Genomic DNA, 24,652 nt, shown 5'->3' on the forward strand with positions numbered 1-24,652 from the left:
AGGTTACGTAACCTGCGAAGGGTACTTAGGAGGCTTGGGAATAAGCATAAATGAAATATGCTTTAGCCAAATGTATTAACAGGCACTTGCTATTTCTGTCGGGAGTAATTTTGTTATACAACTGTGGAAATCTCTATCTACCCAGTACTAAGGAAATCTAGCTATTTAATTCTCTTCCTCATTCCTGCTCTCCCTTCCCACTAAAAAAAGAGGGTTTAGGATGTATTTCAGAATACTATTTAAAACTGCTTGGTTGGACTCTGTCTCTAAAAAGTGCTATGCACGTGTATGCTTGCTTAAACTTCATACTGTGCATGTACATGAACAGTGTTGCAGGCAGGTAGTGGGTATTGGAGAACTAGAATCGATGAAAGATGTTTTTCTCGTGGTAGTTTATAGGGGAGAAAAAGACACTCTTAAATTTTATTTTTTATTTTTTACTATTCCATTTGAACATGTTGTTGGAATCTTAAAGTATGGGCTTAGTTACACAGCTTATAACACTGGTACTTGCCAAAAGATAAATTAGATTTACAGTCATTAAATATGGTGGTTTTAGTTCTTGTGGAGCAGTTCCAGTGACAGCCACACCATGAAGACATCTTTGGAAGATCTCGTCCAAAAGCAAGAGCGTAGAAGACACGGGTTAATATATTGCCTTTCTGAGATCGCACTTGTGCAGAAGAGGGGTATGCCTGTTCCCAGTGACAGTGGAACAGATCTCTCCCATCCTGCAACAAAGCCTGATATTTCTAAAGCCAAGAGGCTGACTTTTACCCAAGGGTCCCGTTTGGAAATACTGAGGATGGGTGACTACAGATCTGGCCAGTCTAAATCCTTTTGGCTGCTGGCAGGAGTAATGCACGAGCTCCTTCATCCTAAAGAGCCTTTGGAGATGATTAGCAAGAGTCCCAGACGTGTGGGCTCAACCACTGACTCATGCTGCATCTGAGTATTGCTGTGGTAAGAGAATGCTGTCATCCTAAACAGCCAGTGGGAGCTCTGCTCCCCACTCCCACATGTTTTCTTAAATTACTTCAGAATCTTTGAGGCAACCTGTTATTTTCAGAAAGAGTTGTAACTTGAAAAGTATTCAGCAACATTGGTCAAATCTTTCTGCCTATTGTGTGTAGCCGGAGTTGATATACAGAAAGTCCTCGAGGGAAGGGAACCTTCAGCCCACAAGGCGTACGTAGGCTGGCAGCGGTCACTGCAATCTCAGGCTGTGGCCTCCGTTGTTTGCAGATGACCTTGCGAAGGAGTCCTGCTGTCTGCATCCTGCCTACTGTGGATCTGTCAGCAGGGATCCTTCTCTCATTGCCAGCATAGACAGCTGTAATCTGTGAAGCGCAGGGATTAGTCAGTCATCTTGCAAACTGGAATATTCTCAGTTCACTTGCACTATAGCCTTTTCTGCCGTGAGTAGATGGCTCCGGGATCGAAGATCTGCTAGAGCTTGGAGAAACAGTCTGTTTGCCCTCTTCAGCCATTTGTGTTGCATTATGTCCTCTTCTGTGAGGAAGATGTAATCTGAATCTTGGAAACTTGGGAATGCCGCCGGTTGCATTTCCTACGTGTAATATTTGGGCTTTAGGTCTAGTGAACTGCACAGCCTCCTAGAAGACTGGAAGAGGCCTTTGGTATCACAGGGAGCTCTGTTGTGGCAAAAGGAACAAAGGCAAAATGGTGTCATTTAAAACGCAGGTTTCCTTCCGAGTGTCACATAACTAATGAGCGCAGCTCTTCTCAGTTCGGAATTGTTCAGGTCTTGTTGGTGAAGTATGCGGTCTACCTGCCCAGAACTGTCTTATTTCCTGGTTACTTGGGAGTGGAGGCAGATGTTCTCCTAAAAAGCATTCCCTGTTTCATCTGGAGCATGTAAAGTACTAACCATTCTTTTCATTCTGATAGAAACCTGCTGTTATCCTGAGGAACAGGACTTTTTTTGTGTTCCCTGCAGAATCTGAACTTCCAGTCCCCTCGTTCTACCTCTGACTCTGCTGAGTTCTCTTAGTGAAATGGCAACACAACCAGCTGGCCTTGAGGATTCTTACACAGACAGCCCTATCTTGGGCTAGCACAGTCTCACTGATCCCCACCACCGCTTCTACTTTGCTGTCGCTCGGGTGAATGCACACCGTGTTTAGGCACAAAGCTGCAGCATGTTTTGGGCTTCCTTGGTTCAGGCTGCCTGTGGAGAGTGAAAAAAACGTTACTATGAAGAATTGCTCGATTAGATTTTTAGAAAACAAGTGTCCATGGTGGCAATGAAGAGATTTAACACAGAGCAGGATTGCTCATGGAGCTGCATTTTATGGAGTGGGTACTGAAAAATTGGACAGTAGGGAGGAAAGCACAGAATGTAGCAGTGCTTCAGTCTGAGTTTCTGTGCGTGTGCCTATTAAAATGCAGTAAGAAAGGTAGCAAGCATATGTTTTAAGTATTTTGAGCAGTTGCTATGGTAACTATATAAATTCTAGCAAGTGTGTTAGTCAATTGGGTTAGTGAATCTGCGGCTGCATGTGACACACTTTGCAAAATTAATGAATACTCTTTCATGAATGATTTATCCTGACATCTAAAGGTTAAAGTGTCTTATACTAAAGATGCTGAGGGCTGCTTTTCTGTATTGATCCATAAATAATTAGCTGTTTGTAATTAGTTAAAGATTCGCATTCAGATAGATACTGAGCTCAGGGAACTTTTCTGCCTTCAAATTATTTGTTGTGGCATTTTGGGAGCCTCAGACCTGCCCAGGCATTTTAACTTCATTGGAAAAAGTGAAGAAATATCTTCCAGCTCCGCTGGTGCATCTTTCATTAAAGGTATGCGAGAAGTCTGCTCTGAGGCTAATGAGAGAGTGAGCAGATTGCTAGAGAAATATTGATGAGAGAAGGGCTGTCCTTTCTCCCCTTCTACCACGAAGCTGCTCAAGGCTTGATCCGTGACTTGCTGCAGCTGCAACAGGGGTTTAGAAGCTGCACAACTTCCCGAACATCTTGCCCTTTACTTTTCTCTCTCTTAATTCCACTTCTATCTTGCTCTGTACAAAAATCACTCATCTCTCCACAGCCAACCAGGGAACTAAAAGGGAGGAGAGAGAGAGGGTTTACACTCACAATCTTGGAGCATTCCACAAATGTTGAAGGAGTTAAAGGGGCACCACAATCTTTTCCTAAAAGAAACCAATAAAAAGGTGGGGTGGGGAGGGGGTAGAGCATCATGTGGACATGGTCTTTGGGGAGCAAAGGGTGAATGCTGTCAGTGTAAGGTTTTTCCAACTGCAAGTGGCAGTCAAGAACGTAAACACCAGAAAGTTAAGCTGGCCTAGGGTGAAACGAAGCGATTTGTTTGTGGAACGTGGCCAGGTTAACGCTGCACAGTGTGACTGTAGAGAAACGCTAGTAGGAAAAGTAGTCCAAAAAACCAGCTGGAAAAGTGTGATGCACAAGAGATTGCAACATGAGTCTGAGGGAGGAGAGGGGCCATATCAAATAGATGTCAGAGGGCGTTCTGGAGAGGTGCAGCTCACTGGGATTTACAAGTGACGTTTCTCAGAGTTTTCATATTCTTTTTTCCTTCTCTGTTTTTGTCATCAGTCTGTACAGATGTATGGAGTTCATATAGACTGCTCTGTGTAGGAAGCAGACAAAAATTCTCAGAAACAGGGGGTATACTTTGTGCTGCTAGTGAAATTGCTGGATTTGACTTGCCTGCGGGAAAAATTTGGCCGTACCCCCATAGTACTATGGCTGCTCACAGTTTTACTGTGGTCACTTTCCTTGAGAGAGACATTTTGATTTTCTTCAAGACTTCTTAATATAAGTCTCTCTACACCCTTCTAGTATCTATTTGTCGTATCAATAAGGTTGTCTGATTAAGCCCCAGCAAAATGGTACCAATTAATCTTAAACCTGGAAGGCTTAACAGCACTGCAGTACGTGAAAGGAGAAGGTAAGTTGTCAGAAAATATGGAGGAGACAATTTGTCTAGATGAGCTGCATTTAGCCTAGTCTTGGAGGCTGGCAGACAACCTTCCTTTTCATTGGAACTTAACGCTTTCTATGCCTGTCTGTCAAACATGAATTTCTGCAAAGTGCTGAAAGTGTTTAGTCAGTAAGAGACTATTTGCTGTTGTTCCCGGGGCTCTGAGGTTTCCATTATACATGTATGTATTGCTAACCTTGTGGATGAACCCTGAAAGCTTGTGAAATCTAAACGGAGGTTGTGTTCAAGTCAAGGCCACTGGTAGTTGCTGCTACAGGCAGTTCTGTAGGGCAGTAACTGCTAACTTTGGCCATTGAGTAAGAAGAAAGGAGGAGACGGTGAAAAATAATTACCTGGCCTGAAAAATGCTTAATTTCTTAACCTTATCAGAAGTTCAGTTACCCCAGTGTTTCTGTGGTGGGGCTTTACAGTTTTGTTGTTGTACAGATTATGGTTGGTTGTTTTGTTTTGCTTTTCCTAAACATATGCGTGGCTGTCAGTTTGGACCCCAAGAACCTGCAGCAACAATATTTTTCAGTTGAAGCCCTTGCTAGTTGGAAGGGCTTAAAGTGGCCCCAGTGAGTTACAGGTTCAGGATACAGTAACAGACACCAGACCAACAGCTTTAGGGATCAATAATTTATCTCTAAATAATGGTACAGTAGCAAATACGGATCAGTAGTACAATTATCCAGGTCAAAACAACAGCAAATCCAGTAATTCACCAATACGGGGCTAAACTTAATAGCCAGGTGCAGAAAGGCTTAAGGTTCTATTTGGTGTGCACGGGGCCTGGAGATAGCGTATAAGGCAATACTAGCCTCACTCCTACCTTGTGTGCACAGGACGTGAAAGTACTATATAAAGCAGTAATAGCCCCTTCCTAGCTAATATTCTTGGTCGCTGAACAATTTGTGTTTGTGTGCGTGTGTTGTCCTAGTAGAAAATTGATTACTTTGAGGATTTTTAGCCTCTGTAGCCTCTCCCACGTTTGTTTTACGATGATAATGATGCTGTGATATATTATACTAAGGAAACAATCCTTAGTGTACTAACTGTAGTCTTTCTGTACTTGTGTTTTAGCTGGAAGAGGAGAGATCAGTACTCAATAACCAGTTATTAGAGATGAAAAAGAGGTAAGTGTTTTTTCTGATGTGCGTTTAACTGTACAGTCCTACAGAAAACATAATACAAAAACAATGCTAAAAAAGCGGTTCTTTTCTGTTGTATCATAGTTAAAAGTCCTGAGGTTGTTACACAGATTGGCTTACAGATGATATCTTCCCCATTTTCTTTATTAAAAGTGAGAAGGAAATGCAATTGTATTAATGCAAGAACATGTTAAGAAGTGGTATTTACCATTTCCTCTTTAGTTATGCACCTCTTGCATTGTAGTAGTTCTCTTCATTTTCAGTAACCAGTTTAGTGTTTGGTTTTAGTCTGCTCTGGAATATTGGATTGCCCATTAGTCTGATAAATATGCGTGCATACAGATCTGACCATCAAGTTCTTAAGGCATAATGGAAGAATACAGTGATGCTAAGGATTGTTATTTATTTTTAAAAAAAAAAAAAAGTGGCAATTATTCAGCCTTGAATGGGTTGTTCTCATAGTTTTGGGATATTGAGTTCATTGTGGCAGTATTTATTGCAGTTCATTCAGCACTGTTTTTAAATACCAGGAGATTTGTCCTGGGTGACTGGGGCATCCGTTTGTAAACAGCTGCTCAATAAATCATCCCAAGTTACAAAATTTACTGTCTTTCTGCAATACGTGTATGGAGAGCTAATTGGCGAAGTGCCACAATGTCTTTAGGAAAACATGGGCTTTTCGAAAGCAGTTATAGAGATCCTTAGAAAAAGATGCAGCTCTCCCATGACACCAAGTGCGTTCCAGGAAAAACAAACAAACCCCCGTTAAATTTCCTGAATTTATAATGGTCACAACAAAGAACAGTGAGTGGCACTGGTATTTATGCACATCCTTAGCTACTCAGTATTATACACTGATCCGTTTTTTATTCCCTGATAATCTGTAATCTGGGAGGTGGGTCATACTCTGTTAGAGCTCCTGCTCTTCTGAAGGACAGCAGGCACGTAGGGTATTACACAAGCTAAAGCTTCCTCGGAGAATGTAAGAGTTTGATCAGTTCTTGTACAGAGAGGCAAGTGAGCAGCTGAACCTCCAGCTTTAACCAACCTTATGAACTGGATCACTGGCCTTTAGCCGCATAGAATAGCATAAGTGTAAGTTCTTTTTTTTAAGAAGAGGTGGAGGAGAAGATAAGGAGAGAAATCTTTAGCTGGTGTAGAGACCATTTGACATCCACAATAATTAGTACGTTTACACCGACTGAGGATCATCTCCAGTGTATTTGATGTGTAGAACAGGAGGGAAAAGGAGGGATATGAGTGCTTCTAACAGCTTAGGATGCTGTTTATAGCCTGTTATTTAACATGTTTTAATACATGTATTTGAAATAGTTGAGAGTTATTTTAAATAGTGTAATTCCTGAAAGTTACTTGAGGAAAGGAGGAGGGAATAGGGACCCAAGATTCATTCAGTACTTTCCAGCAGTTCTGTTTCATAGCATACAGTTTAAAAGACAAATTCTGTAGTAAGTTATAAAAAGCAAGGTGTGTGGCTCTGATTTTCCTTCTGTTTTTACTCTGAGCTGCCTGAAATAACCTAGATAATTATGAAATCATTAAAGTGAGTTTTAACATTACTTCACCTTCAGTCGGCTATACTGAGAAGCCCAAGTTTGGCTTAATGACATTTCTCAACAGTGTTGAATAAACTCCAATAGAAAGGGTAAAAAAAGTAGCAGAAACAGTCAGCTTCACTAAAGCAGATTGCAGGCCAGTAGGGGTTAAATTATGCCAGCATATGACATTATTTGCAACAAAAAAGTTAGGCTGAATGAAGAGCTAATTAAATAAAAAAGTCTCTCTCTAAATTCCCGAATTCCACTGAAGTTGGTGATGAGATGAGCAATGATTTCTTCCTTTTGTCTTAAGAATTTGAGATACTGAAAGAGACATCTTTTTGTTTCAATTAGGTCAAATCTCTAGCAGTAGTTTTCCTGCCTTCCTTCCACCCACAGGAATTATCTTCCTCTATTTTAGCAACTCCCTTTATGAAACAGTCCAGCTAGGAGTAACAGGAGTTTGATATTTATGAATCTAAGGGGGTTCTATGTTACTTCAGCTCATTAGGTTCATTGTGGGTTGCTAACTGTCTTACTGTCTTTGAGCTTGCGCTATTTATCGATACTCATTTCATTCCTCTCTCTTCCCTTTCCTACCCTTGCTTCCTTTGCTATATCTGTGTGTCTTTAATGGTAAGACTCAAGAAAGTCTATCCACGTTACAATAAATAATTTATTTTTTTTTAAGTAAAGTTGTTGTACATATTTTGGCTGCCTTTGTCCCTTGGTGTCTTGCTTTTGTTTTGTAAAATACTTAGCAATATACATATATATATATATATATATTTAAAAAATAGTCTATATTTTTTACCAAAACAAAGAAGCCCCTTGGTGCAAATTTAGTTCTTCCTTACAGTATTTTGCATTTCTACTCCATGTTTCTAACGTGGTTCTTGTTATCTTGCATTTTTAAAGCTTGCCCAGTAACACTTTAAGGTATTTGCTTCATTCTTAGAATTTCTTATTTTTGTAGTAAGGGAAGAATCTGGGTGATTTTTTAATGTCAAAACAAAACAAAAACCTCTCTCTCCCTTGAATTCCACATACAGCTTAAAGTACGGTTTAACCTCCTCAAGAAAGTGAAATTTTAAAATGGCGTGTGAAATGACAAAGTCATTTTTATTGTTTTTCTTTAATCCCTGCTGGCAAGTGGATATTTTGGACTTGAATTGGCAGGGAAAAAGTTTAAGTTCACTGGATCAATTTCCCCCCCTTTTTTTTTCCTGATAAAATAAATACTTTCCACAAGCTTTTCTTGCAAGTTATCACTATGTAGTTATTTCACATTCAACATATGCTCCTTACGTTTACTATCTCTCATATGAATCATACTACAAATGATACTGAAGCTGAGAGCATCAGTGGGGTAGACTCTCAGCTGATGCTGAAAGTGAACTGTGATCTACACTTACGTATAAGTAAGTAGTGACATATACCTACTATGTTTGTAGGTTTTCCAGTTTCATCGTTTTAGAGGGCTTCCAACTGGAGCTGTAAAGCATGGTTCCTGGAGAGACTGCCCTGTAAAAGGAAAAAACAGTGCCACAGTACAGGGACCTTTTTTCCCACTTCTTGTTTTCTCTCCTCTTTTCTTCTCTTGTTTCTCTCCCCTTGTGTTAATAGTATTCTAGACTCCTGTATTGAATTTGTAAATATATATTTATATGCTCACAAAATGTTTGCCTTTTTCAACCACCTAAATGCTTGTGGTGGTTGAAACCAAGCCAAATAAATGGCAAGTTAACCATATTTGTACAAAAAGCGTATGTTTGGTCTTGATCTCTAAGATGAAGATCTGACCAAAAAGTGGAAACATTGGCTAAATAACAAGCTCTTGAGCACGGGATGAGTCACTGGGGTTTCCATCTGCCCTTCTACAGCTGCGTATATAGCAAAGGGAAGCCCAGGTGAAGTCTCAGGTACAGGAGAGCTTGTGAGCGGCAACTTCCAGATGCACTTTCCCATTTCCCCTGCCTTAAGTAAATGCTGGATTTGCAGCTCAGTGGATTGGAGAGGACAGCTGTGCTCTGTCAGCAGCGTCCCATGCATTGGTGGCACATTTCTTTCCCACTCCACCACCCTGCGCTTTTGATCCAATTCAGCAAAGCATTTAGAAACGTGAGTTAGGCTAGAGCGTGTATGTAATCCTGCTGAAGAACACAGAGATTGCCGTCATGCTTTTAGTGCTTTGCTGAATCAGGGTTGGCGAGGACATCTATTAAATGCTGTTGCCCTTTTTGTTTTTGTTAACAGGGTATAACTTGTATTTGAAGGCAAGATTGTGCAGTCTGCAATTTGTTGTGTTTCTGTTTATATTAATTCCCTCATTGTAAAAATACCAAAAGCAACCTTTTGGTTCTTCTTTGGTAGCTGCATCAGCTTCTCTAAACCCCAGATTCTCCACTTGCTGCTTCCATTCCCGAGTATAATCTTAACAATGAAAGAGTTGCATTAATTGTGCTCTCATTGTTGAGTTTCCTATTTATCTTGAGTCGGTGAGATTTATTGTATTTCATGGTCTGGGTATCATGGCTCTCACTAACTGTAGATACTGTGGATATGAAAACTTTTCCATTTGAACTTAATAGCTGTCCCCTACCTACTGAGCATCGTCACACAAGGACATTCTGCTCTTGATCCCTTTAACAGTCCTAAGAGAGTGTAGTTTTGTTTAGTTGCTTAAATGAAATCGTTATGTGACTTGGTATCTTTGAAGTATTGGCTACTTGGTGCTTTTTGCATAGTGGGTATGCATTCAGGTAGCCTAGTTTGTCTTCAACACTCTCAGCTAGCAAGAAGAGAAGCCGCTTACTGCTGTGGCAGTGAGACTATGATCGTCTAAACCGAGGTGTATGGAATTGCATAGAAAACTGGCTACGCCTGCAGAAGCTTGGAGAGTTGACAGCTAGCTGCTGGGCACTGCTCGGTGCTCTGGAAAGCAAGTTTCTCTTCTAGATAAGTAAACATAGATTTTGGCGTAACAATCATTTGTTTTAATTTTTTTTTTTTTAAACAAACAAAAACCTTTCAGCTTGTAAGGAACTTTTGTAGCAATAGTCCTCACATCAGAGGACAATTACTCATCTGTGTGTATTCTGTGACCTATCAGGAAGACTCATAGCATCAGTGTGAGGATGTCATAGATATGATGCCTTAAGATCCTGCCTGTCAGGACAGGATTTGTAGGCAGAAGTCATGTCTCTTACTAGATCAGCTGAAAAGGTTTGGAAAACTGGACATGTGTACACAGAAGGGGTTTGTGCCTGCTCTGGAGGATTTCTTTTTAACCCTTCTTCCATGAAGTAAAACAAATCCCATGTGGCTTTGTGCTAAACCAAAGTTGTTAAAGGCCCAGAAACTCTCAAAGTACGTGTTTCAGGAAATAATGATGCTACTGAAATTAGTGAGGACCAGCTGATATTTCCAGCATCATCAATGCTTTGCATGACAACTTGTATAATGAGCTTTGCATGTATGTTTTGTTGCTTGTTAATAATTTTCAAGAAGTAACAAAACTCTGAAGTTAGGTTTTGTGGAACATTGTGCAACATGTTTGTTTATCCTGTATCTCCCCTGCTGCTTTAAATTCAAATGGATACGATGATATGCAGATTCTGGCATGTACTACCTAGGTAAAGTTTTTGCTTTGTTTCCACAGTTGTAACATCTGAAATGTTTATACATACATAAAACCTTAGTCAAGCACAGAATTGAAATTTGCTTTTTAAGAACCACTTCTTGCAGTAGTCTAATACTTGAAATTAATTGAAACTTCTTTAGGCAACTACAATAATCTATTCTTTAGATGATTTCTGGTTGTATTTGGCTTTCTTTTAGAGAATCAACATTAAAAAAAGAAATTGATGAAGAGAGAGCATCTTTACAAAAATCCATCAGTGTTACTAGTGCCTTGATCACACAAAAAGATGAGGAACTGGAAAAACTCAGAAATGAGGTAAATGAGGAACAGTAGGATATTCTTAATTTTGGATTAAGTTGTGGCTAGAAGCATATGGCTTTGTATGCTTGCTACTGAAGAGCTGGCTAATTGTTTTTCTTTATTAATTTAGCATAGTTAAACCTTAGAATTAAATCTTTAGATATCTGTGCCTAGTTAGGTGACTTCTGGCATGTATTTTTGGTGGCTATTACTACTACTACTACCCTTACTACTTCATTCTGGAAGGTCTGAGCATTTTTAAATAATTCTTACAGATCACGGTGCTCCGTGGAGAAAACGCTTCTGCAAAAACCTTGCAGTCAGTGGTTAAGTCACTGGAGTCTGACAAATTGAAACTTGAGGAAAAGGTGAAGAACTTGGAGCAAAAACTCAAGGAAAACAACGAACGGCCTTTAACTGTAACTAGCGACTCAGGTAAGAGAGCGAGCCTCTTTACTGTCTCTGAGCCTTCAGCTTTAATCTTTTAGATTTTTGCAGCTGTTAACCAGATAGTTAAAAGGAGGTTTAATTAATCAAACCTCCTGAGACATGGGACTTTCCTGTTGTAGAGCACAGGTAAGATTTGAATGAAGGAAATCTGACCAGCTGCAAAATGTGAAAGCTACTGACATTGCTAGTTAACCCCCTTTACACCAGGGTGGGGACAATTTGACTTGAAACAAAACATGCATAAACCATAAAACTTTATCCTGTTTGTGGTGGGGCTTCTGTGCAAGAGCCTCTCTTAGACTGATTTTGGTTTTCCTTGCTGTAGTTGCAAAGTTTAACGTGTAGGCATCATAACAAAATCACCTACCTGAGCACAGGACTGGGAATCCCACATTTTGGACACTCGTGCTTACCTTACGCTGAGCTTCTTAAGCTTCATACCACTATAGTCTCACCTCTCAACAGAGGAGAGTTCCTTTGCAGATCTGTGCATGTTAGCTGTCACCTATACATACTTTTTTTTTTTTGTATTTTAGTAAGTAACGTGCAGTATTGAATATGGTTGTGTAATGCAGTGGTCAAAAAAAATTCCCCAAAGAAATCATCCTTACCAAAGCTTATACTGAGTGATTAGAAAGTGGTGAGAATAAGATGTTTTGGAGACTAGAGACCGTTACGTTACTTCAGTCTCTGACTAAGCAAACTATGTATGTTTCATAATTTAGATTACTGGATACTTACATATTGTTTCTTTTTGTTGTTTTTTTTTCTTTAAAGGTGACATTGCTGCTAATCTACTTCAAGATGAAATTGCGAAAGAGAAGCAGGTATTTGATCTGAAACATCAGCATGCTAAAACAGCAGTGTGTCTGCAGGGAGAGTGAAATATTTTTCAAAAGACAGTTCCTATCAGATTTTGTAAATCAGGATTATAATTGGTAGCTTTATCTTGTAACCTTCTGCTTCTGAAGGGAAATATTAATGACAGTAAATATTAAGAATCAAGTGATGAGTGATACTGGAGAAATAGTTCAGGTTATTGGAACATGAGGAAGCAAGCAGGAAAGCAGGGGTGGCAAGTTTTGACCTGCAGCCTGTTGGTGAGGTACAGCACAGCAGAGCACACTCATAAACGGCTCCTTGCCATTCTTTCCAAAGGCTTCTTGGACGTGAACAAGCAATAAGGTGTGGCCCACCTGAATCTGTGGTGCTCGCTATCTTGGAGAAACAGGCTACCTGAGCTCCCATGCTACTTCTAAGCTTCTGCAGTTGAAAATGTTGATCTTTGCTGCTTCTTAATGGAGAACTTTACTCAGAATGAGGGTTGGCAGCAATGGGGCAAGGAAGTTGCTCAGTTAGCATGTGCTTGGTAACAGGAAAAATGTGTATCAAAGAGTGTGATAATCATAAAGAACATGTGAAGCACTGCCATGCAACAGGTGGCCTGTGACAACAAATGCCTAGGAAACATGTTTAGAATAGAAGCACCGTATCGTTATAAAAGTCCTTGTTAGATCACTGATGTCAGTCATGTTGATTAAAAAATGTCCTTCCTAGTCTGTACAGAGATCAGAAGTGGTGTAATTAACATACACTAACCACCAGTCTTTTTCTGTTTTTCTGCCTCATTGAATTCACCTGCTGATGGAAACGCTTCCTTCCAATCAGCACGAGGTTTGTTCCACTTCTTGGCTTCCTTCATTTTATTCACTATGTTAATTTGCCAAGTGTTACTTGATTACATTCAGCAGTGCTGCTGCAGTGCTGGCCTACTGCTCTCTGGGGCTCAAACCAGCTTTGGGAGATGCCATACGGGTGCGCTGCGCTGTCCCACTGCCCCTCCAGAGTAGCTCTGAGAGTATCCACTAGAGCTGCAGGTTCGGAGGAACAGAGATGCTGTTCTGATCAGAATTACACAACTGGATTTATGTTCAAAATGTAACATTAGAAAAAGAACTTGATCTATCAGTGGTGAGTTGAGACCCACCGATGTCTGCCAGACGTGTTGGCTGGGCAGAACTACCTAACTCCCTGGACAGAAATCCTACTGAGGGTCTCGGAGGTCCTTTGGGAAGTTCCTATTCCTATTCCTTCCTATTTGGGAAGTTCCTGAGAGAACCCTTGTTCTCTCAGTGTCCACAGGTGCTCTTTGTAATACGACGATCCAATGGTAAGAGTTAATGCAGATCTGTGCATGCCAGTTTGAGGGCCATTCCTTTGTTGCTTGCTTTCTCTGAAGTGCAGTCCTCAGCCTGCTGACTGTCCTTGTTTTGGACTATCATAGATTGACTTCCTGAATTCAGTGATAGTAGACCTGCAAAGGAGAAACGAAGAATTGAACTTGAAAATACAAAGAATGTGTGAAGCAGCCCTCAATGGCAACGAAGAGGAGATAAATAACTATGACAGGTATGAATCCTAAAGGAAACCTTGGCTTCTGTTTTGGGAACTGTTGGTAGCAGTCAGTTCTGCAGCTGCACAACGCACCAGCCTGATCTCAGCTGTCAGGAAGGACAAACGTAGCTTCCTCTTGAACTGAGGGTGATCGAATCCAGCCTTCTTTTTAGGTCCATTACTATGGTGTACCTGGTGGTGCAAAATTATCCTCTGTAGTTACCAATCACAAACACTGATGTATCATAACATATTTGTTGTCAGTCTTGGTTGAGTTTTGCCCTTTCCAAATTATGTAAGAAGAGTATTTGCTCTCAAGAGGCTGGTAGCTGCATTGAGATGGGGAGATCCAGTCCAGAGAAAGAGAACTAAAACCTATTTGATATCTTGTGACTTCAGACCTCTTCTATCAAGAGAAAAGAGAAACCAGTTTACATGTTCCTTTTTTACATATCTGTATTTGTGCAAATATTTACACTGAGCAGTTTGTTTAGTAAGTATTATAGTATAAGGGAATATGTCAAGATGTCTGAAGATCTTCAGAAGGAGTTTTGTAATTTTTTTGTTACGTTTTTGCTGACCACTGCGGTGTTTCCTTAGTTTCAGTAATTGAGAGGTTATTGTGCAGGGCAGGGAAGCAGGGTGTTCTCCTTTACGAAGGAGAAGTACCCTGCTTGACTTGCCCTGGTGCTGATCTTGCAGTGAGGAAGAAAGCCTGTCAAAGAAGAAGCCTCGTCTCTTCTGCGATATCTGCGGCTGCTTTGATCTTCATGACACTGAAGACTGTCCGACCCAGGCACAGATGCTGGAGGAGCCGCCCCACTCGGCTTACCATGGCAGCAGGAGAGAAGAACGCCCCTACTGCGATACCTGCGAGATGTTCGGGCACTGGACGGCTGACTGCAATGACGACGAGACCTTCTAATGCAACGCGCAGCCAGGAGGATAGACTGTGCGCGCCCTAATCGGACGATTTGTACCACCAGCATTTGTGTGTGCTGAATGTCAGGAAAAGGGACAGCGTTCCTTGACCCCCTTGCTCCCATTCCCCTTGCCCATCCACTCCAGAATCAGTACATGGATACATATTTTGCTCCTCCGCTAATAAATACCCTCTCTCCCTTTTAATAAACTTAAGTGAAATATAAATAAATGATTTAACAAATGACTTTATGCTATTTCTTCCCAGGTTCTGGGTTTGTTCCCACTCTTAATGAGAAATGCCCTCATGCTGTTGCATCTATTGATGGGAAAACATGTATAGGAACGAAGCACTATAGTTATATTAAAGCTTATTTAAATACCTTAAAATTATGCTGTTAATTTTCATATTTGCACTAAACCATTTTAAGGCTGAATTTGTACATTTAGATTTTTAAGCTTTTTTTGACACTGGACTGGGTTGAGAAATGTTTCATCTTTATCTTCATTTACTCGTTTGACTGTGATTTTGCTGTGTGAACGTGAGCTCTGTGTTGCAGTTTGACAACGGGGTGAAACACAAAATCATGAAGCAGGTAAGAAACGGAGCTCCTGGGGCCTTTTTCAGAAACCCGTACGCTGTGCACGCCTAAAAGTTTGTGGGACATCCTTTTTTTTTTTGCGTTCTTTCAGCTTCTATATAGTGTGTGTGTATATATGCATATATATATTAAAGTTATATTTTGGAGAAAAAAAAAAAAAGGTGTCTCGTCTTTCCTATCTTTCCGTTCAGTTAGGAATGTAACGGGCTCTGTGTGGGGGAAACGTGCCCTCTGGCTGCGCTGTAAATACATAGAAAGAAAAAGGTTAGCAGCGTGGTGGGACGTTTTGACTAACGCTTCAGGCGAGCCCCCCGCAGCAGGCTCTCTCTCGGTAACGGCCGACGACCGTTGCCGGCCTCCGCAGACCGGCGGAAGACGGGGACTTTGGTGGGGAAGAGAGGGGGGGTTGGTGCCGCGGCGGGTGGCGTGGCGCCCGCCAGGGGGCGCTGTGCGGCCGGGCTGCCCTCCGCGGCCGCTCGCCGCCCGGCTCCGCCTCGGCCGTCACGTGGCGCGCGGCAGGTGACCGCCGGCGTCACGTGAGCAGCGGCGGGGGACGATGGCGGCGCACCTGAGCTCGGGGCGCGTCAACCTGACGGCGCTGCGCGAGGCGGGGCGCAGGGAGCTCCGCGAGTTCCTCGACAAGTGCGCGGGCTCCAAGGTGAGCGGGGCCGGGGCCGGGGCTGCGGCGGGGGCGGGGGGCGGCCCGGCGGGGCCCGGGCCTGACGCCTCTGTCCCTTCCCGCAGGCGATCGTGTGGGACGAGTACCTGACCGGGCCCTTCGGGCTGATCGCGCAGTACTCGCTGCTGAAGGTAAACGCCGCGGCGGCGGGGCCGGGTGGCGGCGGGCGAGGCGGCGGCGGTCCCTCTGCTGCCGGGCCTTGTCAGCGGAGCTCCCCGCAGTTGACTAAGGCCCTTCCCTCCGCGTAGGAGCATGAGGTGGAAAAGATGTTCACGCTCAAGCCGGGCCGCCTGCCCCAGGCGGACGTCAAGAACATCATCTTCTTCGTGAGGCCCAAGCTAGAGCTGATGGACATCATCACGGACAATGTGCTGAGGTACAGCGGGTGCTTGACGGGGGAAGGCGGTGGCTGCGAGGGCTGGGCTCGTGGTTCTTTTCTCGGGAGCCGGCCGGGGCTCCCTCCGAAGGAGGGGACAGGTTTGGCCTGAGAACGCCATGTGGTTTGTCCCGTCTGGGCTCACAATGGGCAACTACGTGCAGACACCGACACTGCAGCACAGCCGCTCTCGGGGCTCGTGTCAGGGTGCGAGGCACCCTAGGAGGCAGGGGTTTCACTTTGGCTGGCCATGCAGAGAGTGCGTTCCTTGTTAAGAGGATGTACGTTCCTTCTAATTAGCTGCAACAAGTCACGCCTTGATTGATCCTCCTTTTGAGAACTGCAGGAAAACCAAGCCATCTTGCCCTGGTTTCAGACCTGTGGCTGTGGATGCATGTGGCTGGGTGAAAAATATTCTGAAATACAAAGTTAGGAACGGAGGCCGGTAATAATAACCAAGTGCGGCATTCCTATTTCCTTTGAATTCAGTGCCCCCAGCCCGCGGTCTGTGCTGGTTACCTGCGCAGCTGAGTTACCGTGTGCTGTGCTCCTGCCTGTGACTCTTCCAGGGAAGACAGAGGCCGTTCTCCCCAGAGGGACTTCCACATCCTCTTCGTGCCGCGCCGCAGCCTGCTCTGCGAGCAGTGGCTGAAGGAGCAGGGCGTGCTGGGGTCCTTCATCCACCGAGAGCAGTACAGCCTGGACTTGATACCCTTCGATGGAGACCTGCTCTCCATGGAGTCTGAGAGCGCGTTCAAGGTACGTGCTCATCTTGTCTTCAAGGAAAACCACTGTGGGTCTTTGTGGGGGCTGTTGGTGTTGGTACAGAGGCTCTTGGGGGGGTTGCTGGTGAGCTGCGCAGCAGGGAAAGGCCTTGCAGAGCAGATGTGGCTCGATCCTGAGTGCTGAACTGAGCCTCAACTTCTCTGTGTGTTTTCTGACTAAACACTGAAGGAACCATCGCTGCACCAAGCTGCGCCCCAGTTCCTCCAGCTTTAACTGCTGGTGTTATTTTCACAAACTGAGCGTTCACGAGACTTAAAATGCTTAGTCGTTACTAAGAGCCAGCACAGTTTGCGTCAATACACAGCCGAAGAGCCACGTACAATGGTTAATACTGCGCGCTAAGCTGTACTGAGAATTAACAGCTGTCGCATACCAGCTGCGTATGCTGGTTTCTCAGAATGCTGCGTCTGGGGACGGAAAGGTTTGAGTTTCTTTGGCCATCTCTGCCTTATTAAGCATAGCCCAGAGGACGTGTCAGGGCTTGCAGCTGCTTGTCGGCAGCTATGATGAGGTGGTGTGCGCTCAGAGTGGCCTAATTAGAGGGAGAGGCTCTTTGCAATCACTTTCTGGCTCTCTTACTCCTCTCCATTCAACTGGGAGTAGCGTGTGGGGTTCAAATATATTACAGCATCTGGTTTCATCAAGTGAGTTGATGTAGTAACAGCACAGGTAAGGTCTGTATTTGCCAACAGCCATAGTTTTTCCTTGGCCTGTGTCTCCTCTGAACTGTTCACATGGACCACATTCTGCTGTGGAAGCAGCTGTGTTGGATCAACACCTTCCATTGGGAATCCTTCTTGTTGTTTAGGAATGTTACCTGGAGAGCGACCAGACAAGTCTGTACCACGCGGCAAAGGGGCTGATGACGCTGCAGGCTCTCTACGGAACCATCCCGCAGATTTTTGGGAAGGGCGAGTGTGCCCGGGTGAGGCAAATGTTGCTGCTGAAAAAATGCATCTTGTTCTTTGGAACTGCCTTAAGGAGTGCTCGGTTAAATGCACCTGTGGGTTTTCTGAATCCAGCCACGGACCCTTCTTGTCATATTGGAATTTCAGGATCATGGCCATCAGATCTTTGTCATCTCTGGCCAAAATAACAATCTTTGCTGTTCCATAAGTCTTCCTGTCAGGAGGATTTATCTGATTTCATATGCTTTTTGCTCATAGGTACACTGCCTTCGTGTTTTCAGCAGTTCTTCTTTCTGTGGAGTTTTAACACTTAGCCGCTCTGTTGGTATCAGAAGGGCTGAATAAAGTAGGAAATGTGTAACCTACTGCTCACGCCTTAGCTTTTTCCTCTCTTCCTATAACTCACTTAGCCTTTTTCCTTCTCTCTGATCAACCTACGGTTTAATCAGTACCATTTATAATGAGGGAGTGGCTTGAGCTGAACCCAGTACTTTGGCCACAGTCACTGTCCTGCTAAGCTGCAGAGAGCAGCAGAGAAGGACTTCGGGTTTTTTGGTCTTGTCCTGCCCCCCCCAGTCAGCTGGTTTGTACCTCTTGCCAGTCTCTTCCTTTTCACGGGGCTGCACCCTATACTTGCATGAGCATGTGCTTGTAGGGCCTAGAAGTTAAATCCATCTGTTGTGGCCTGCACCATAACCAAACGGATGCAATTTATTTTCAGCATGTGGCTAATATGATGATCAGGATGAAGCGTGAGTTCCCTGGAAGCCAGAACTCGATATTTCCCGTCTTTGATACCCTCTTGTTGCTGGACCGCAATGTTGATCTGCTGACGCCGTTAGCTACGCAGCTGACATACGAAGGGCTGATAGATGAAATCTATGGAATTCAGAACAGTGAGTACTGCTGGGTAAGGGGGAGGTCTCTGGTGTGCTGGGGCAGGTTGCAGTGTGTCAGGTGGATTTCTGCTTCACTAAATGACAGTGACGTGGGAGCACCTCACCTGAACTTAGTGCAGGGATGGTTCAGTCCCAAGCTAGAGCCCATCAAGATCAGGTCTGGCTCTTTTTGCCTAGGAAGGGGAGTTAAGTACAGTGCATGTTATTGAATGGGAATATTTTGGATGTTGGCTGGGTGCGGACACGGTGACACAGAACATGTCATGTGGGAGCACAGATGTTGCTGTATGCCTTCACTCTCCAGCCTGGCTGACTCACGGTGTGCCACACTGAGGGGAAGGGAACAGTTTATGAAAGGCCATTGAGAGCGCTCTCCTGCTCTTGAGGAGGTAGTAAGAAAAACTCTAGAGAGGCACTTATGGATTTTAATCCCTCCTGCTGTACTGAAGACTGGCTGGAAGGCTGCCTCCAAACCCCTTTTGTAGCAGGGTAGCTAGCACTTGGGTTCTGATCATGTATGTGTGTATAGGTCTCTGGGTCCCTGGGTACAGGGAGACTCTCCTTAATTAACACATAGGCACTGCGTTGCCTGGGCGTTTATATTAGCTTTGCTGCTCAGAACTGTTTCCAGCTCAGGGGACACGTTTCCACAGCCTGCTTATCTTAACTTATGGTGGTGAAATTCCAGTCCTTATAAGGCATATTTCTCTGCATTTGGTAGCTTATGTGAAACTCCCTCCTGAGAAGTTTGCCCCGAAGAAGCAGGGTGAGGGTGGGAAAGATCTCCCCACAGAACCCAAGAAGCTCCAGCTGAACTCTGCTGAAGAGCTGTATGCTGAAATCCGAGACAAGAACTTCAATGCTGTGGGGTCAGTACTGAGCAAGAAAGCCAAGATCATCTCAGCAGCCTTTGAGGTGAGGCCTGTATCTGACCATGCGTCCCTTGGGCATTCTTGTCATCAGATACAGACAGTCTGCGTTCAGCAGGGCTGTGACTGGCAGCTCGAGCTGTTGCCATGGAGTAATCCCCCAGCCAGAGAAAAAACAGGTAGTCCTCAGAAGCCCCTCCAGTCTGTTCCCCTGTCCTGGGACAAGATCAGCTCCACTGCAACTGTTCTGAGTAGGTGTTGGTCAAATCTCCTAAGAATCCTGTAGTAATGCGGATACTCTCTTCTCCCCACACCTCTGTTCTGTGGCTTTTCCTGTCCTCACTGTTAAAAGCTTGTCTTGGAGCTAGCCTAAACCACGTTTCTGCTGTGTGAAACCATAGTTCCCGAAACAGGAATTGCTTTCTTCAGTCTGCAGAACAGTCAGGTGCTGCTTCCCTCTGCAAGAGGCCAAAGGTTAATTTTAGCATATGGATCAATTCCACTTTGTTGCTGTTGTTACCTGTTAAGTGAACGGTCCTTTTCCCTTTGTATTCCCTGAGGATGCAAAGAAAACGCTTTAAGAAATAAAACTCCAGAATGTACATTCATAGAGCATTATGGCTGGCATAAAAAAAATAGCAATGTGAAAAACACTGTTGTCTTACAGGAGGTTTGACCTGTAAATTCATGCTCACATGTCACCTTAGACAAAGCTGGAGAGTGTTTGTGGTTTTGTTTGAAAACATCCTGTTGATGATTCATAAAGAAACTGAGATCCCACATCTCTGCTTTCAGACTTCATTCTCTGAAGTGATTCTCAAGATAACTTGTTACACTTTGATTGTATTTCCTTGGCTTTTTTCTTTGCCTCTTCACTGCTGCTGCATTTAAGACAAGGTAGTGGTACCTTAACTGAAATGCTGTGTGTTCAGCCTCATCTCCTAGTAAATGTCTATTACTGCAATATTAGTGCTGAAGGTGCTAAAGATGGATTATTCTTAGTGGTTGTTAAAAAAAAAAAAAAAAAAAAGAAATTTAAGGAATTGTCAGAGGTAATAGGTGATAATGAAACAGCAGCGTATTGGCAGCAGAGGACTTAAATTGCAGGCTTCATCATTATCACTCTCCTGCCTGCACTTGCCCATTTAAATCCTTTGCATATGAGTCAAATTATTATTATTTTTATTCCAAGTTGCAGCAAGAGGCAAGTAGCCCAAATGAAATACAGACCTCTGGACTGCTCTGAGCTGAACTCTGCATTGTGCTTCATCAGATCCTTGCTCAAAACCTGGGACATTGTTACAGCCAGGTACAGTGACTGGCGGGCTCCTGCTTGAGAGGGACGCAGACCCTGCCAACCCAGTTCCTCAGCACCTTTCACTACTGCTTTGAGGGGAAATGTCCCCCATCTCTGACTGCATTGGCCTAGAGCTCCGTGTTTACTGGCAGCTAGCAAAGTAATTAGTCTTTGCATGAAAAAGGTAGTTTTGCTGGTAGGGAAACTGAGGAGCAGATAGTGATGGCTGAAGTCAGACAAAGGTGGAGAAAAGTGATTTGGCAACACTGGTATAATGAAAAAAAACAGTCTAATGATCCTGTTTTATTATGTCCTGCCTCTTCTAATGATCAAAGTGCTGTTACAGGTAATGCTATGACTTTAGTTTAAGCATTTTAAGTATTTTGTCTAAAAGGTTGCATATCTCTAAGAGTATCTGCTGTTGCAGTGAGTACAGTAAAAAACCTTTTCATGATAAAATTATCTAGTTGGTGTGTGGCAAATTAATCTGAACAAGACCTAACCTAAACAATGGATTCCTTTAGGAAAGACACCATGCGAAAACCGTTGGAGAGATTAAGCAGTTTGTCTCACAGTTGCCACACATGCAGGCAGCAAGAAGTTCTCTAGCAAACCACACCTCCATTGCAGAACTCATCAAAGACATCACCAGTGAGTATTGGTTGAATAGTCTATCTGACTAATTTAAGTATAGCAAGGTGCGAGACAACTTGATGGACATCATTCAGCTTGGCAAAAGTTGGCTTTGCTCTGTCCAGTGCATCTCTGCTGAAATGTTAAATGTAGAAAATAAGCTGTCAGTTGCTATGGTATTGATTTTCATTCTTTTCCCAAAGCATCTGAAGATTTCTTTGATAATTTAACAGTGGAACAAGAGTTCATGTCTGGAATAGACACAGACAAGGTAAGTAGATAATGACAATTAGTGACTCTTGTATCTTCAAAAAAAATCCAACGTATTTCTCTGGGTTTTTTCCATCTGGGGTTTTTGAGGGAGGAAACATCTGATCTAGAGAATGTCTGTCTCCTTCCAGTGTCAAGGTTGTGAGCACATACTTGCATCTCCTTGCACATTTGCAGTTTTCTCCAAGTGACACACATCGCTGAATGTACTTGGAGACGGTACTGTACTGTGTGCTGTGCTGGGCTCCAGTTACCTATCATTGCCTGTAACGCAGGTGTACACAGCTGGGGTGCTTCGACTTGTACAGGGGCACTACATGCTGTGAGGGATCAGTGAAAGACTCAAGACCGTTAATCAGAACTTTTTCAGTGCATCAGACAAAGTCTAGCTATTGACTGTGGAATCGACATGCTTTAGAAAGATGCCAGCTGGAACCAGTGCTGGATCACTGTTTTACAGACAGTCTTGAGCTGCCTGGAGAGCAGCTGCACCCTCTTTCTTGCTGTTTTGGAGATACTAGGCAAAACTAGATCTTTCTTTCCAGGTCTTCTAGGCACTTTAACAGGTCTTTAAATAACACCTTATGTATTTTTTTTAATAGGTTAACAATTATATTGAAGACTGCATAGCTCAAAAACATCCATTGATCAAGATCTTACGTCTCGTTTGCTTGCAATCTGTATGCAATAGTGGACTGAAGCAGAAGGTTCTGGACCATTACAAAAGAGAGATTCTCCAGGTTGGGCTGTAACTTTCGGATTGATGAATTTCTGAGAAAAGCCACATCAAAACCTCAGCTCTACAGCACTTGCAGTCTAGACAGACACGTCTTATACTTGGGTAGCGTTGACGTCCAGTGTGTACAGACGGAGCACTGAGGCTTCTGTTTGGGCTGATAACAATGACTCAGGAGGTTCTTATATGTGTTTTGCAACACATAGATACAGAGAAGTTTATATCATTGCACTTTTTACTATTATGATTTAAACACTCTAAATGGGATACACTCTAGAGAGATCTTAACCAAAAAACTTTGTTTAAACAAACATATTTGCCTTTTTTTTTTTCATCTTTTTTTTTTTAACCACTCTGGTCATGGGTTATTGACATGGTATTAAAGGTGAATTCTTCATATTGCAGACTTATGGCTATGAACATATATTGACCTTAAACAACTTAGAAAAGGCTGGACTCCTGAAACCTCAGACAAGTGGTAGGAACAACTACCCAACAATCAGGAAAACCTTGCGCTTATGGATGGATGATGTTAATGAACAGGTAAGCAGGTGCCTCAGCAGTGAACACTACATCTAACAACACAGGAGTATGTGCAGCAGGACAACCTTCATCTTTTTTTTTTTTTTTTTTAATTACTTCTTATGGTGCTGTTTTGCAGCACGAAGTAGCACTCACCTGCTGCTCACACTCTGCTCTCTCCTGCAGAACCCCAACGATATCTCCTATGTGTACAGTGGCTACGCTCCGCTGAGTGTACGCCTGGCACAGCTACTGGCTCGGCCAGGGTGGCGGAGCATAGAAGAGGTTTTAAAGATGCTGCCGGGTCCCCATTTTGAGGAGAGGCAGCAGTTACCTACTGGCCTTCAGAAAAAGCGTAAGTTTTGCTTTGTTTTCCCATTTTTTAAAGGGAGATGCATCTCTGTTAGACTAGAATGAGGCACTGGGCTCAAATCAGGGCTGGCAGAGTCCAGGCATCTATCTCATCTCCCCGTCCCACTGCAGTATTAGATCTACCTAACCCATTTCTGACAGATAGCTTTCTGGCCTCTTTAAAACATCCAGTCACATATTCAGCCTGCTATTATTAATGCACAGCACCATGTGCACTGAAAGTACTATAGAGCTGTACATTTGTTTACACTCTCATCAGAGTACTAAAATAAACCCTAACCTTACACAGTGATTTTAATAAGTAACATTACTTCACAAAGAAGGTCAGCATCACTCTCCTAGTATTAAGCCTGGGCAGGCAGAAGCACATCCTGTAAAGAGACTCCAGAGCTGGGAGCAGAGTCTGCATTTTGGGGCCCCAGTCTTGTATTCTGCCCAATTAGTTTCTCCTGTAATTCAGCTGCTATCTTTATTTTAGTTTTAGGTCATTTTGAGTTTGACTGACAGTTGATGGATAGGAGACGTAAAAATAAAACTAAGACAACCTGTAAATTTCTCTGAATACACAGGTCAACACGGTGAGAACAGAGTCACTCTGGTGTTCTTCCTGGGAGGTGTAACTTACGCAGAAATTGCTGCACTGAGATTTCTGTCCCAAATGGAAGATGGAGGCACAGAGTATGTCATTGCCACTACAAAACTGATCAATGGAACAAGCTGGATCAAATCCTTGATGGAAAAATTGGAGCCTGCCCCTTTCTAGGGTCTGTGGTGAGAGACAGGGTGAGAGACAGCCCCTTTCTGTGGTGAGAGACAGTGAGAGGCCCTGCGTGATACAGGCATGTCAGCTTCCGGTCTGCTGGCATGGCTGCTTGAATGTCAGAGAAACATGACGGTGAAAGAAGCTCTCCTGAGACCAGCTCATGATGCAGTTACCCTCATCCCTCTCTGCACTTGTGTTCCTACTGTTTGTGGAACTTCCTAGTAGACAAGCAGTGCTGAAACAAGGAAATAAACAATGGGAGAAAGGGAGATCCCTGTTCATGGTCTGAATTGGCAAACAAGCACTGGGGAAGTGGGGATTTGCCCTGGTCCTTCTATTTGGCAAATTGCTTCTTTTTTTTCTTTCAGTTTAGTTTTAATGAGGGGTGTGATTACTTCTTTTTACCTTCCTAAGGTGCTGAGGACGCAGGATGTTTTCTGTTCCTGATTTCATACCAATATTCCCAGTCTGTCTTTCTCTCTCTGGTGCCTAATATATTCCATCAATGCATTGGATCTGTTTCTGTCAGAGATCTGTA

The 24,652-nt window shown here is 43.4% G+C and overlaps 2 protein-coding genes across 8 annotated transcripts in view; both read left to right on the forward strand.

The window, feature by feature from the left end:
- Positions 1-14,606, forward strand: part of CLIP1 (CAP-Gly domain containing linker protein 1) — a 74,020-nt gene extending 59,414 nt beyond the window's left edge. For all 6 annotated transcript variants that reach the window (XM_075516591.1, XM_075516584.1, XM_075516588.1 and 3 more), the window contains 6 exons: positions 5,071-5,123; positions 10,535-10,652; positions 10,913-11,072; positions 11,865-11,914; positions 13,372-13,496; positions 14,184-14,606. In XM_075516591.1, coding sequence (XP_075372706.1) covers positions 5,071-5,123; positions 10,535-10,652; positions 10,913-11,072; positions 11,865-11,914; positions 13,372-13,496; positions 14,184-14,406 — 729 coding nt within the window. In that variant the 3' untranslated portion in view covers positions 14,407-14,606. The remainder of the gene's footprint in view (positions 1-5,070; positions 5,124-10,534; positions 10,653-10,912; positions 11,073-11,864; positions 11,915-13,371; positions 13,497-14,183) is intronic.
- Positions 14,607-15,504: 898 nt separating this feature from the next.
- Positions 15,505-24,383, forward strand: VPS33A (VPS33A core subunit of CORVET and HOPS complexes). Of its 2 annotated transcripts, none has more exons than XR_012777727.1 (13): positions 15,505-15,662; positions 15,749-15,814; positions 15,932-16,059; positions 16,629-16,818; positions 17,654-17,770; positions 18,475-18,649; positions 19,374-19,567; positions 21,343-21,469; positions 21,655-21,722; positions 22,324-22,461; positions 22,863-23,000; positions 23,119-23,334; positions 23,921-24,060. XR_012777727.1 is itself a non-coding variant. In XM_075516027.1 (13 exons), the coding sequence occupies exons 1-13, from the start codon at positions 15,561-15,563 to the stop codon at positions 24,112-24,114; spliced, it is 1,806 nt and encodes a 601-aa protein (XP_075372142.1). In that variant the 5' UTR covers positions 15,505-15,560; the 3' UTR covers positions 24,115-24,383. The 2 variants fall into 2 exon arrangements, 1 of the variants encoding a protein (XP_075372142.1); XM_075516027.1 differs by having other exon boundaries at positions 23,166-23,334; positions 23,921-24,383.
- Positions 24,384-24,652: the final 269 nt, after the last annotated feature.

This window comes from Mycteria americana, chromosome 13 (genome assembly GCF_035582795.1).
Source record: "Mycteria americana isolate JAX WOST 10 ecotype Jacksonville Zoo and Gardens chromosome 13, USCA_MyAme_1.0, whole genome shotgun sequence".
NCBI classification, from domain to species: domain Eukaryota; kingdom Metazoa; phylum Chordata; class Aves; order Ciconiiformes; family Ciconiidae; genus Mycteria; species Mycteria americana.